The sequence below is a fragment of the Danaus plexippus genome, chromosome 11, assembly GCF_018135715.1.
Source record: "Danaus plexippus chromosome 11, MEX_DaPlex, whole genome shotgun sequence".
Taxonomy (NCBI): Eukaryota; Metazoa; Arthropoda; class Insecta; order Lepidoptera; family Nymphalidae; genus Danaus; species Danaus plexippus.
In genome coordinates, this window is record NC_083544.1 from 1,352,397 (window position 1) to 1,365,306 (window position 12,910).

General features: G+C 37.0%; 1 protein-coding gene across 1 annotated transcript; it reads right to left on the bottom strand.

The window, feature by feature from the left end:
• Positions 1 to 190: 190 nt before the first annotated feature.
• On the bottom strand, positions 191 to 10,068 carry LOC116765707 (signal recognition particle subunit SRP72). Its single transcript, XM_032655288.2, has 13 exons — positions 9,919 to 10,068; positions 9,577 to 9,811; positions 9,329 to 9,473; positions 8,921 to 9,111; positions 8,421 to 8,558; positions 8,201 to 8,333; positions 3,148 to 3,327; positions 2,658 to 2,819; positions 2,028 to 2,240; positions 1,777 to 1,874; positions 1,379 to 1,480; positions 1,151 to 1,255; positions 191 to 335 (listed from the first exon to the last, which is right to left on the bottom strand). The coding sequence occupies exons 1-13, from the start codon at positions 10,049 to 10,051 to the stop codon at positions 218 to 220; spliced, it is 1,953 nt and encodes a 650-aa protein (XP_032511179.2). The 5' UTR covers positions 10,052 to 10,068; the 3' UTR covers positions 191 to 217.
• Positions 10,069 to 12,910: the final 2,842 nt, after the last annotated feature.

Below are 12,910 nucleotides of genomic sequence, written 5' to 3' on the forward strand. Positions count from 1 at the left end.
TTTATATTATGCCCATCATGCGCGCAAAGACGTGCACAGTATATTCTGCCAGTGTCATGTAGAATGGGGTTGGCCTCATTCACACTGGAATCGTGGAATGTTACGTCAATGTCAGCATAACCTTATGTATTGTTAGTCTTACGTCAGCCTAAGGTTACGATTATCGAAGGTTTTATAATAAAAGTCTCAGTTCATACATGTTATAACAGTTTATTGTTCACCATTTCCGCCCCTTGCCCTTCTTCTTCTGTTGCTTCCTCGTCCAGGTCTCCGTGGCCTTCACTTCCACACGAGGTGACTTGGTGGCGGTACTAGGAGTCTGTTTGCTCATGTCGCTGGTAAATCGACATAAAAATTAGTATGTACTACATGCACGTATAAGGTATATTTATAATTTGCGTTTTTTATGGGATGATTTAAAAAAGATCCGCTAGGGGTCGTGCAGGTGGGTGGGGGGGTACTTATGTATTTCTCTATTGAGAATAACTTCAAACTTGTGGTTTGATGGAATAAACGAAAGATTAAGAAAATAACAAAACAGCAAGATCATCTGGCCGAGACCGATAAAGATGGCTTGCGTGTCGTGGCTTAACCGTGTCAGGTTATAAAAATGTCCTAGTTGAAAGGTTACTTGGTTTATAAATGTTCTTGGTTGTCATTGTATAAAATGTTTAAGACGTATGTTTGACGTTGTTGTCAATAGAGAATTCAAAACATATGTACCCCCCCACCAGTGCTGCCCCTAGCGGATCTTTTTTAAATGTTCCTAGAAAGAAAGCCAATTTATATGTAATTAAATGCATTGGATGCCAAGATAGTCATATAGGCCCAATATAAAGTAATTAGCACAGGAAACATGTCATGTTATTTTTTATTAACAATTTCTTTCATTGTTTGACAGATAATTTTGACAGTGTTGCCATACTTGTATATTTTACAGATATTTTGAGTCCGATGAATTTTAGTCTATAATTAATTTTACTAATGTACGAGTATAGTATACTTCTTATAAGCCTGCAAACTTACTGTTAACGTTTAAAATTTTTCTTACAACTTTTTATTTAATATTGAATAATATTGAGGAAAACATTGAAAATTTCAGTAGTTATTCTGAGAACACTAATATATAGTGTACATATGTTTCACTTACTACTGGTCAACGGCAGCGGTGGTAAGTCCTTGACTGCCCTTGATGACGTCACGCCTCACGCCGCGACGCTTGCGGTACGCCGTGCGCTCGTACTTGGGCAGCCATCTTTAATCATTATTATTATTATACTTATTGCGCACATACTTTCTTAATATTAATTTAAAAAAACATAGAGTAGTAGGGTTGAAATATTTTTAAGTATAGATTTTTTTTTATTTAAAGTCATACCTTTCCGGATCCGGGGGTCTAGAGAGGTCAGCATTAGGTGGTAGCTTGGTCTTACGTTTACGTTTCGGTTTAGTCTTCTGCCCCAGCTCCGAACCAGGAGTGCTGGTAAGGTTAAATTTAATCAGATCTAAGAGTTTCGCGGGTATACACTTTAATGTAATTAATGTTTTCGGATTGCTACGCGTTACTTTATTATTTTTAATTACACACTCCGGACGTTTTGGTTTCTTTGCAGAGGCCGTGACCACGGCGGGCGAGATGCGGAAACGTCGGGAACGGGTAGTTTATAAAAATAATAAAGTAGCGCGTATTAATCAAAAAATATTAAATTAATTTAAAGTTAAATTTAGTTTAAAACATGGTACGCTGATATAAAGTGATTTCAATACAATCCTTACCCTGGCGATTGTTCCTGTTTGCTCTGTACAGTTTTCTTGACGACCTTGGCACCCATCATCCACTTGGAGGACTCCAGAGCATCCACGTCTATTTTACACTAAAGATTGTATTGTTTTTGTCAGTATCTTGTACACGAATATGACATATTTGAATATATTTTATATTAACATTAAGTTTCTTATAAAATAGTTAGAAATTATATTTATACAAGGCGAAAACGCACTCAATACTAAGAGCTATAGTAACAAACCTCAAGCTCTGATATAGGTGGTAGGGCTTCAGCGAGGGCCTTCGCCCTGGCGGGGTCTCCGCGGAGCGCCTTCACGAGTCGTGCGAGACTACGCTTGTCCTGCGGCGCTGCCCGCGCTAACGCCTCGTGCGCGAGGGCCGCGCGGGCGGCGTCCCCGGCTCGAGTGTGAACTTCCGCAGCCGCCCGCCACACACCGCGCAGTGCGGACATCGCCTGGTTACATGTTGTATAATGTATAAGATACATGATAATAGAATGTGACTCGCCTGGTGTTAATGCATAGTCATAAGTTTCGTCAACCATCTATCACATGTCGCGTTACAACCAAGTGAAAAGTAGGAGTAAAGATATACCTTTTTTGTGTAAATATTTGTATTTGGTTTTAAAGTTACAAATTGGATAATCAATTACCTTATTTTTTTATTATATAAATAGGTTATATTACATTACCTAGTTCCCGAATTTCATGAGTATGTGAAGTAAATAGTCTAATAGGATTGTGAGATCTAGAAAAATATCTACATGCTTTTGTATTGAAGAGTGCTAAATGGAATTCGTTTCCTATAGACAAGAATAATATTGAATTTCCCTAGAAAAATTTAATTATGTCTTGAAAAAAATTTAAATTACCTCATCATCGTTCTTATAATGTTCGTAGACATCGGTGAACATCTGAGAAGCCTTCTCATATTCATTATCCGCGGCCAGCAGGGTGTATAGAAGACCAATGACGGCTGGTTTGTATTTAAATTCACTATCTTCCAACAACTTGACAACACCTTTCCGATCACCCTGTATGAATCAGTTATTTATAATTCATCGAAATATCTCATCATAAATAAAATATTAGTCAAGAACTCAATTTTTTGTTCATTTTTGTTAATTTCATATACAAAAAATTTTGACAACATATTTAACTTATTCTGTATATGACTTATAGGACATAGTAACAAGTGTATGATGAGGGATATTTTCTACTTTACTCAATAGTCAATACTCTATTTGACTCGTGTAAATGTGAAAAATGTAATAATTCACCGTACATGAAAACATTAGAACAGTTGAAAGTTTAATATTCTGCACATACTGTATATAAGTTTTTTTATATGGCAACACTCACTTGTGCCAACATGATCTGTACCGCAGCCAGGACGAGTACGCCCCCACTTTTCAACAGCAGAGTGATAGCCTGCTGTCTTTTCCCTTCCTTGTGAAGTGAGGCAGCTTCGACGAGTGTTGCCCGATGATCTTGTCTGAACTCACGGTTGAGTTTCACACAGCATTGCTTGCAGAAGTCCGGCTGAAATATTTCATATTGAATCAATTTGGTGGTCTGCATTTTGGATGGTGTTGACATGCCTTAATATTAGTATATATATATGTCGGAGCGTCAGAATTAATTATGATTTTATTTCCATTTTATTTTACAAATTATTACGAATTAGCTGGCAACGTCAAGCAGTTAGCTTGAGTGAGGTCACCCCGGTGTCGGTTTTGACGTTGGACAACTGACAGAGAAAAAAGGAAATGTCACCGACATTTTTGGAGTGGATGAACTCGCTGCGTTACCAACTAAATCTTGTTCCATCGTTCACTATGTCTGATAATGAGCTATCTTCTGATCCTCCGTTATCAGAAGTGGGATGTAACCGGAACGCCCCACGTGCTGGAAATACATCCGAAAGCGAAAAGTTATTGTTGTTACTGGAGCAGCAAAATAGAAACTTTCTGGCCATGCTAGAGGCCGTGAAGCATTCGCGATCTCCGAACGAACTTCGTCTTCCTGATTTTGATCCGGACCGACACAATGTGGACGGACGTGCTTAGATTGCAACAGCGGACACGTGCATTACTGACGGATGCCAACATGGCGCCCCGTTAATTATTGCGTTGAGTCGTGCAATGAAAGGAGACGAATCCACATGACTGTCGACTGTATCATTTCCAGGGATGACTGAGAAAATTTCAAGAAGCTTTTCAATGCAAGGTACGCAAGTCCTGAGACTGTGGCATCTTACCTTATTAATATGGCTGGAAGCAAAACAAAGAAAATGAATGTCTTGCTGCATATGGTGCTTTTTTGATGACCTTTATTATATCAAGGTGGAAAAACTTGACGATAGAACAGATCGCGGTAGCCACAGTTCTGGCACATATTTCGCAGTTCGCGCCTCGTATTCAACGATTGTCCTGCAACTGCAAAAATGACTGCAACAAGAGCTTACAGCGGAGTCGTTTTAAAGAGAAGAGCTCCACCTAACAGTGACGTGCCAGATTTTAAGAGGATTCGCCCAGCTACAAGCCATGCAAGCATCAAGTGCTTTCACTGTGGGAAACTGGGCCACAAGTCTACTCAGTCCTTCTCGAGGAGGAATTTGAAGCCAAATGGAGACAATAACCAAACTCGCTTCAACAACTATAAGAAGCCTGCTGCAGAATACCTCTCCATCACTTGTTACTCCTGTCAAGGGCAAGGCCACTACTCATTCAGCTGTCCGAAGTGGAGGAGCAAGGGCGGAGGCAACGGTAGCAGCTTAGCTTCAACTATAGAGAAGCGGGTGGACCTGAGCAATATAGATGCGCCTACTGGATATATGTACCATAATCTCTTTAATTAAAGAATCTGTGTCTAGCAAATTTAGTGGTAGAAGATTGAATAGTATTATTAATATGACAGGCATAGGGCAAACATCTGTTAAATCAATGTTACTGATTTTGACTATTATTAAGATTGACGACATTACTTTAGAAATCCTATTTCATGTTTTACCCGACTATTGCCTTCAATATGACATAATGGTAGGACTTGAAAAATTATCTCAAAGCCTAACTGTCCACATGACTCGTAACTGTTGAGTGTAGAGAAAACTTGTATTATCGAATCGTGTAGTGTTAGCGAGAATTAACAACTTTAATTTAATACTGATGTACCTTTAGAACATAGAGCAGAATTAATTGACATCTTGAAGTCTTTCGAAAAGTCGTTTATTACTGGTGTACCTATGACTCACGCCAACACCGACCCTATGACCATCAGGCTCATTGACCCCCACAAAACAGTAAGTTGTCGCCCTTATCGTTTAAGTCCTCAGGAGCGAAAAATTGTTAGGGAAAACATTAACCAATTAATTTGTTTTAATTAATTAATTGTTAGGGAAAAAGTTAACCAAATATTATTCGTCCTAGTTTTTCACCTTTCACCAGTATCCTTGGTCTCCTATTTTAGGCAGCTTGTTGCGGGATTCTCACAGACAATGGCACCGTTATACGCGTTGACTTCGAGCTCTAATAGTAAACTAGATTGGAAGTCTGAGTATGAGGTGGTAACGTAATAAATTATTTCCAAGCTACCACGGGAGCCGGTTTTTATGATCTACGATCCAGATCTACAGATCGAGTTGCATACTGATGCAAGTGCGGTTGGATACGTTTCGGTGCTTATGCAGAAAAAGCAGGTAAGCTGCATGCAGTTGCTTATTTTAGTAAGCGTACTACAGCCGCAGAGTCGAAATAGCATTCATACGAGTTGGAGACTCTACCGGTTGTAAACGCGGTTAAGCATTTGCGCTACTATCTATATGGTCGCAAGTTTATCGTACTAAGCGACTACAACTCCCTTCAGTGAACTTGCAAAAGGCTGGATTTGACGCTTCGAGTTCAGAGATGGTGGACATTTCTCCAGGACTTTGACTTTGATGTAATTCACATTGATGGTAAGCGTATGGCACATGCGGACTTCTTTTCACGAAACCCTCTTCCAGTCAAAGAAGCTCACACGCACCATTCACAGGTACAGTCAGAACAAATTACTATTACTGAGTTCACTAGTAATTGGCTGTTAGCAGAACAACAGCGTGGCGAAGAAATTAGTAAGTTGGTGAATGACCTTAAAGCTAAGAAGTTGCCTGACGATATTGCAAAGACTCACGAGTTCAGATCGGGTGTCTTGTATCGCAAAATACAGCGTCGGGGTAAGTCCCGTTTCTTACCTATGAGGTGGTCAGTCATTAATGGTGTGCATGAGGGATTGGTGCATTTGGGATGGGAGAAAACCTTAGAGAAAGTGTACGCACTTTACTGGTTCTATAAGATGACCAAGTACGTGAGAAAGTTCTGTGACAATTGCATCACATACAGAATTTCAAAGTCGCAATCTGGCAAAACACAGGCCAAGCTTCACTCCATCCCAAAGATAGCGATCCCTTGGCATACTTTACACATAGATGCCACTGGGAAGCTTAGCGAAAAAAGTGATAGTAAGGAGTAGGTTTTTGTAGTTATCGATGCTTTCACTAAGTTTGTTTTGCTCCACCATACCTTACACATCGATGCGACTAGTAGTATAAAAGCAGTTAAAGCTAGAATCTCTTTGTTTGGTGCGCCTACACGAATCGTTGCAGACCAGGGCAGATGCTTTGCCAGCAAAGATTTCAAAGAGTACTGCGATTCTGCTAACATTAAACTACACCTTATTGCCGCTGGTAGTTCTCGGGCAAACGGGCAGGTCGAACGTACAATGAGCACTCTTAAGAGGATGCTTACTGCCGCCGAGACTGGTAAACGGTCGTGGCAGGAAGCTTTGCCAGATGTACAACTGGCACTAAACTGTTCACAACACAGAGTCACGGGGTTAAGTCCTCTGGAATTGCTTATTGTCAAGGTTGTTAGGCCAGTAGATATTTTGTTAGCTAGTGATGTAGAGCCCGAAGTCGATCTGATTGTTGTACGAGATCAGACAATAGAGAACATAACTAGAAATGCCCAGTATGATAAGATACGGTTTGATGATAGACTCCGTAGGATGCCTGGACCAGACTATGACGACTATGACTCTGACGATGACTTTGCTGTGCTATCTACTAGTTCTTGTTAAAACTGTAAAATTAGCGATATGTTATAATGTCGGATGCCGAGATGGTTGTCCAAGGCATGTTCGGACACCAGCACGGTTATCCATGTGTTGTCGGATGCTAAAAGGAGGTTGTCCATGGCTTGTTCGGACGCCGACCTGATAGTCCTGATGTTGTCGGATGCTGTAAGGTTGTCCATGGCTTGTTCGGACGCCGTTCAGTTATCCTGGTATAATAACTTTATGTAAGGTTGTCCATGGCTTGTTCGGACGCCGACCTGATTATCCTGATGTTGTCGGATGCTGTAAGGATGTCCATGGCTTGTTCGGACTCCGTTCAGTTATCCAGGTATAATAACTTTATGTGAGGTTGTCCATGGCTTGTTCGGACGCCGACCTGATTATCCTGATGTTATCGGATGCTGTAAGGATGTCCATGGCTTGTTCGGACTCCGTTCAGTTATCCAGGTATAATAACTTTATGTGAGGTTGTCCATGGCTTGTTCGGACGCCGATCTGATTATCCTGATGTTGTCGGATGCTGTAAGGATGTCCATGGCTTGTTCGGACTCCGTTCAGTTATCCAGGTATAATAACTTTATGTGAGGTTGTCCATGGCTTGTTCGGACACCGACCTGATTATCCTGATGTTGTCGGATGCTGTAAGGATGTCCATGGCTTGTTCGGACTCCGTTCAGTTATCCAGGTATAATAACTTTATATGAGGTTGTCCATGGCTTGTTCGGACGCCGAATTTAGTACCCGCGTATATTATAATCGAAAATGATGTTCATTATTTGATTATTAGTATTCTGAATCATAGTTTACTTAAGTTAAATTTGATTGCTAATTTATGGTTGTACTTTGGTTGTTGTAATAATTTTGCTTTATAAAAGAGGATTAGATGTTTTCTGTTTGCCATAAAATAATTAAGACTATTCCGAGTTCTTTATTTGTGCCAGGTTGGCCGAGTGGAAATTTTTATCTACTGCAGAACCTTTTCTATTTTCACACGAGGACGTGTGAGATGTCACGATGGCCGTGTCGGAGCGTCAGAATTAATTATGATTTTATTTCCATTTTATTTTACAAATTATTACGAATTAGCTGGCAACGTCAAGCAGTTAGCTTGAGTGAGGTCACCCCGGTGTCGGTTTTGACGTTGGACAACTGACAGAGAAAAAAGGAAATGTCACCGACATTTTTGGAGTGGATGAACTCGCTGCGTTACCAACTAAATCTTGTTCCATCGTTCACTATGTCTGATAATGAGCTATCTTCTGATCCTCCGTTATATATATATATGTGTGTTTAATAATGTTACCTGATTAGAATATATAGCAAGTAGCGCTTGGTTGTAGGCAATAGAGGCACGTTGTCTTGAGGTAAGCTTGTGCTCGAGACCGTCTTGAGTTGCAGCCTTCATACGTTTGCGAGAATCAAATACATTGGTGTCACTGGAATTGTTGTATAAGATAAAAATATTTCTCTATAATAGTATACAACGGATGGCTAGTACGTTATTGATGAAATTATGTAGTTACCGATTGATTACTACTAGGTTGTTGCTGGCGATAGCGACCAGGGCTTGGTCGCTGGGTTTATCTTTAAGAACATTATGGTATAAGGCCGCCGCTTCCTTTTCCTTGCCCATTTGTTGTTGGCAGAATGCTTGCTGGACCCTGGAAATTATTTTTAAAATGAAAGCATAGAATTAGTCTATATTATTTGTATTAAAAACTTTTGTTATGTAGAAACAATTATTATATTGTATATGAAAATTCTAACCAATAATTTAGAATTAAACATTGGTTGAGACAGTGTAGATACGGAACGGCAACCTCGGGGATATTTTCAATTGCTTTTCCAAATACGGTATAACATTCTTACAAGTTGCTGAATAAAGCATTCTGTACTGTCTATTCAAATCAAAAACAATATTACATTAATATTGCTGCAATGTTATAAGCAAGATAATGTATTGCGTCTATTGTATAGTAAATTACAGTTTTGTGTACTAATGATAAAGATAATAGTTTCTTACCGTATAATAGCAGCTTCTTCCTTAGCTTCTTCCTCTGTACCTCCGTCATCAATAATGCTTTCCGAACACCCTTGTTCGGCCTTCTTCAGCACTGATAACGCTTCATTGTACTTGCCACGCATGACTAAAGTGGTTCCCGAGTTATATGATAGTTCGTAGGTATTTTCTTCAAATGACGGAAGATCTGCCGACTGAAACATATAAAATAATATTAACAATACATTAGTTATATAGTTAAATCTGTTTGTTCAGTAAAAATGTGTGATATTTAATGTAAATAATCATATTTTTAATGATATTTGAATTATGAGAGTTTTTTTTATGAATGAGTAAACGAAATAGCATGTTAATGCTGTTATCATATTAAACTAGACTTATAATACATTTGATACATGTAATGTGTCATACTGGATTGATAGCAGCCAGATTTGCGACCACGGCTGACAAGTTGGCCTTCCTCTCATCTTCATAGTCGTCGTCAGTATTCTTGACTATATCACGGTAAAGGTTGAAGCACTCCTGGTATTGTTCCAGTCGGTATAAGATTTGAGCTCTGAAATTACGAGTAAATATAATGACATCTCTGCATGAAATGTGTGTTATGTATGGATATCTGAAATATGCTTTCTATTCACGGAATCACATAAAATGAGCACCTAAGTTCTTTTAATGCTGGTGTTAACTCAGGCGCACTATCCACAGTGTCCAAGGCATCTTTTGGACAGTTCAGTCGGTATTGAGAGTAAGCCTTCTCGAACACCAGATCAGCTGCCAACGCCGCATTCTTGGGGTTGCAGAGGACAGATAAAGCCTCTTTAAAGTTGTGCAAATGTATGAAGCACACAACTTTACAGTGAAATGCTTTTTGTTCGTTCGGAGATATTTGCAGGACTGGAATCAAGAATATTCAACCGTGTAGTCACATACGATACGACTTTCTAAGTGACTTAGATTTTTTAATGTTTCTGAATGAAATATTGAAGTTTTTATAAAAATACCTTTCCCTGCAGCCTTCAATGCTCTTTCGTAGTCTCCATTTTGGCAAAACTTATTTAATTCTATATAAGCCTGAACAAGGTTATTTTCCTTGTTGGCTGACATTTTTTGACAACTTGGCAAATGATATGTCATTTCCAAACCCGATCTTTTGGTTCAGAATCCGTTGCTTCTTTATATGTATAAAATTTAATTAATTATTTATTTCATTTTGACATGTTTTATTTGAAAACAATGAATATTTGGATTTATATTATAAAATATAGTATAATTTATGATATTAAAATCAATATTAAAATCTTAAGGATGAAAGAAATATTACATTTTATATTTGCTAGAGGGATAACAAAATTTATATCTTGAGCATGGTTGGAAATCTGATTTTTTTCATACCCACGTGGAAGGTACATTTTACTCCGTAAATAGTTTAAAATTAATTAATCTGTTACAATATATTCAATAGACAAAATATCTATAGCTGTAAGTCAGGGTGTGTTACCTTTAGAACTTCACGACCTCATTGTTTCATTTTAAGGCTTCTGCCACTGTCACTTACCGAACATAAAGCAACTGTAATTGTTAAATTACTTTGAGACTCGGTTTTCGAGAAAGATTAGGCACAGTAACAATAGACATTAATGAGATGTTAAGAAGATTAAATAAAGGTTATCTTTAATTGTTATTACGTTTATATTATTATATTATTAATAACGTAAAGCCTTCAAGTTCTCTTGAACGAAGCAGAGGTATTGATACTATGCAAATTTAATATCTGAACTTCATTTGTAAATTGGGTTTGAAAAAGTACCAAACTTGTACTCAAAATCTACGAAGTCCCAAAGTGTGCGACTAAATTATTTATAATATGACATAATACGTTATATCATTATTTTTTAGAACATACCTATTGTAAATATACGTTCTGTTCTGTTCTATCTATTTTTTCTTTATATTTAGACAGATAAGCGTTAGAGAGAATAGATATATTATTTCATATACATCACAGACGAAAATAAATGACAAACAATTCGGCATCGTGCTATTTCAAGTTAATTTCAGCGAAAGGTTCAACCGTTCAATAGTAGCTTCTATCTCCAAAATTTCTGTCAATACACTCAATGCATATGCTCTCATATTGTAAGATTTATAAGTAATACCTTCAGATCTTAACATATCTCAACTTTAACCTTCATATCTCAGATAGTCCGAATCTTGAACTTAAAATAAAATAAACAATGAAGGAATGAATTTGATATTTTGAAATGAAACTCCTTATGCATCTTATAACAAGGTTGCGTTAAAAGTTTACGTTTCGTTGGGAGCGGGGAGGGGGGGAAGAAACAGATCGAGAGAGAATACGTGGCGTTCGAACGCATGCGGGCAATCAATTGTTACTTGTAAGTAATGTTAATTAAGTCTTAAAAAAACACTAAAAATTCCTAAAAATCAATTTCTACTACATGCACAATTATTTTTTCTTCTTGCAGGCTTACGATAAGAACCCATTTTAATGGCGGGATATGTTTAAATTATTTTAATGTGCAACATTTTAATGAGCGCGCTTTCATCGGTTTTTAAATTAATTTCGGTTGGAGCCGTTAAATTATTATTTGCATTTATAAACTGTTTTGGCAAATAATTAATTAGTTTACACAACGAAGGTTAAATAAAATTTAATAAGTAAAATGATGGATTATATAATTGTTTTATCTCATTTGTACCATTTGTCATATTTCAATTATATTAAATGGACACAAAATGTATTTGAAAAAACTATGTATGTAATGTGACTTTTACTGTCATTAATCAAGATTATTGATTGCATTCTTTTTCATTCACATTCGTCAATGATTACTAGAATCTGAGACTTTCGCGAGTATTCATTTAAATAAAACTAATATTTTCAGATGCAATTTCTGCTAATAAAAACGAGTAGTATATCCGAAAATATATTTTTTTTATTTAGATTACTCATACCGCTTAAATGAAATCAGTCCATATATTAAATCATTTTACTTCTATATTTTTTTTAATCACAATCTTTGTTGTTATTTTTTTTTTTTAAACTATTCAGTTTTTATACAAACATCCGGCGTTATTCTATTTTTATCTCAAACAAAATTATCTGAATAGAAAGAACTGGAAAGTAAGTTTTGTTTACCGAGTTGTATTTTCAGTATTGTTCACTTGATTATACAAACGTTGGTTCCCGAGCTTATAATCAGCGTGTATATGTTGGTATCTCAGACATCCGTGTTCAGAGGATCTTAGTAACAACTATTATCCATTTTGTATCTCCGTATGTTATTTGTTACGTCATTTTAATTTAAAAAGTTTTGAGGCAAGTGCGGATACCGCATAGAAATATAATTAACATACGTAAAGAAATTTTGTGGATGTGAAGAAGGCGAATCGAAGGAGGATTAATATTTCACAAGTATGCTTATTTTAGTTTGTGTCGTTACACTACACACGCTGCGTTCACAGTTTTTTATTCATAGATCTACGCTCATTATAGCATTAACGTAGGTTATTGAACGTGAAACGAGACAGTTCCTATGTACTTATATAAACCTATGCAAATTTAGGATAAGCATACAGTTTATTAATATAAACGGAACATAAAACTAAACCATTGCCATTAATAATAATAATAAAAAAAACATTTAAAAAGAAGTGTGAAAAATAAAATAATATAAACGAGTTGTGGCACGATAAAAGTAACAAATTCTGTACATTTAATACTCCGTCAAAACTATTTTCATTTTCCGATTGAATTCATGGAAGTGTTGCCAATAATGTGTCTCAGAAACGGCAACATGGCGTCATAACTTTCGATGGTCTCGAGGAAAAACTTAAACCGAACATACATCTATTATGACAATTAAAATGGGTACACTTTTAAAATATAAATGATGTCTAAATAAAATAAAGATAGGATTTTCAATGGATGATGGATGTAATTTTTAAAATGGGTAATAAGGTGAACAAAGA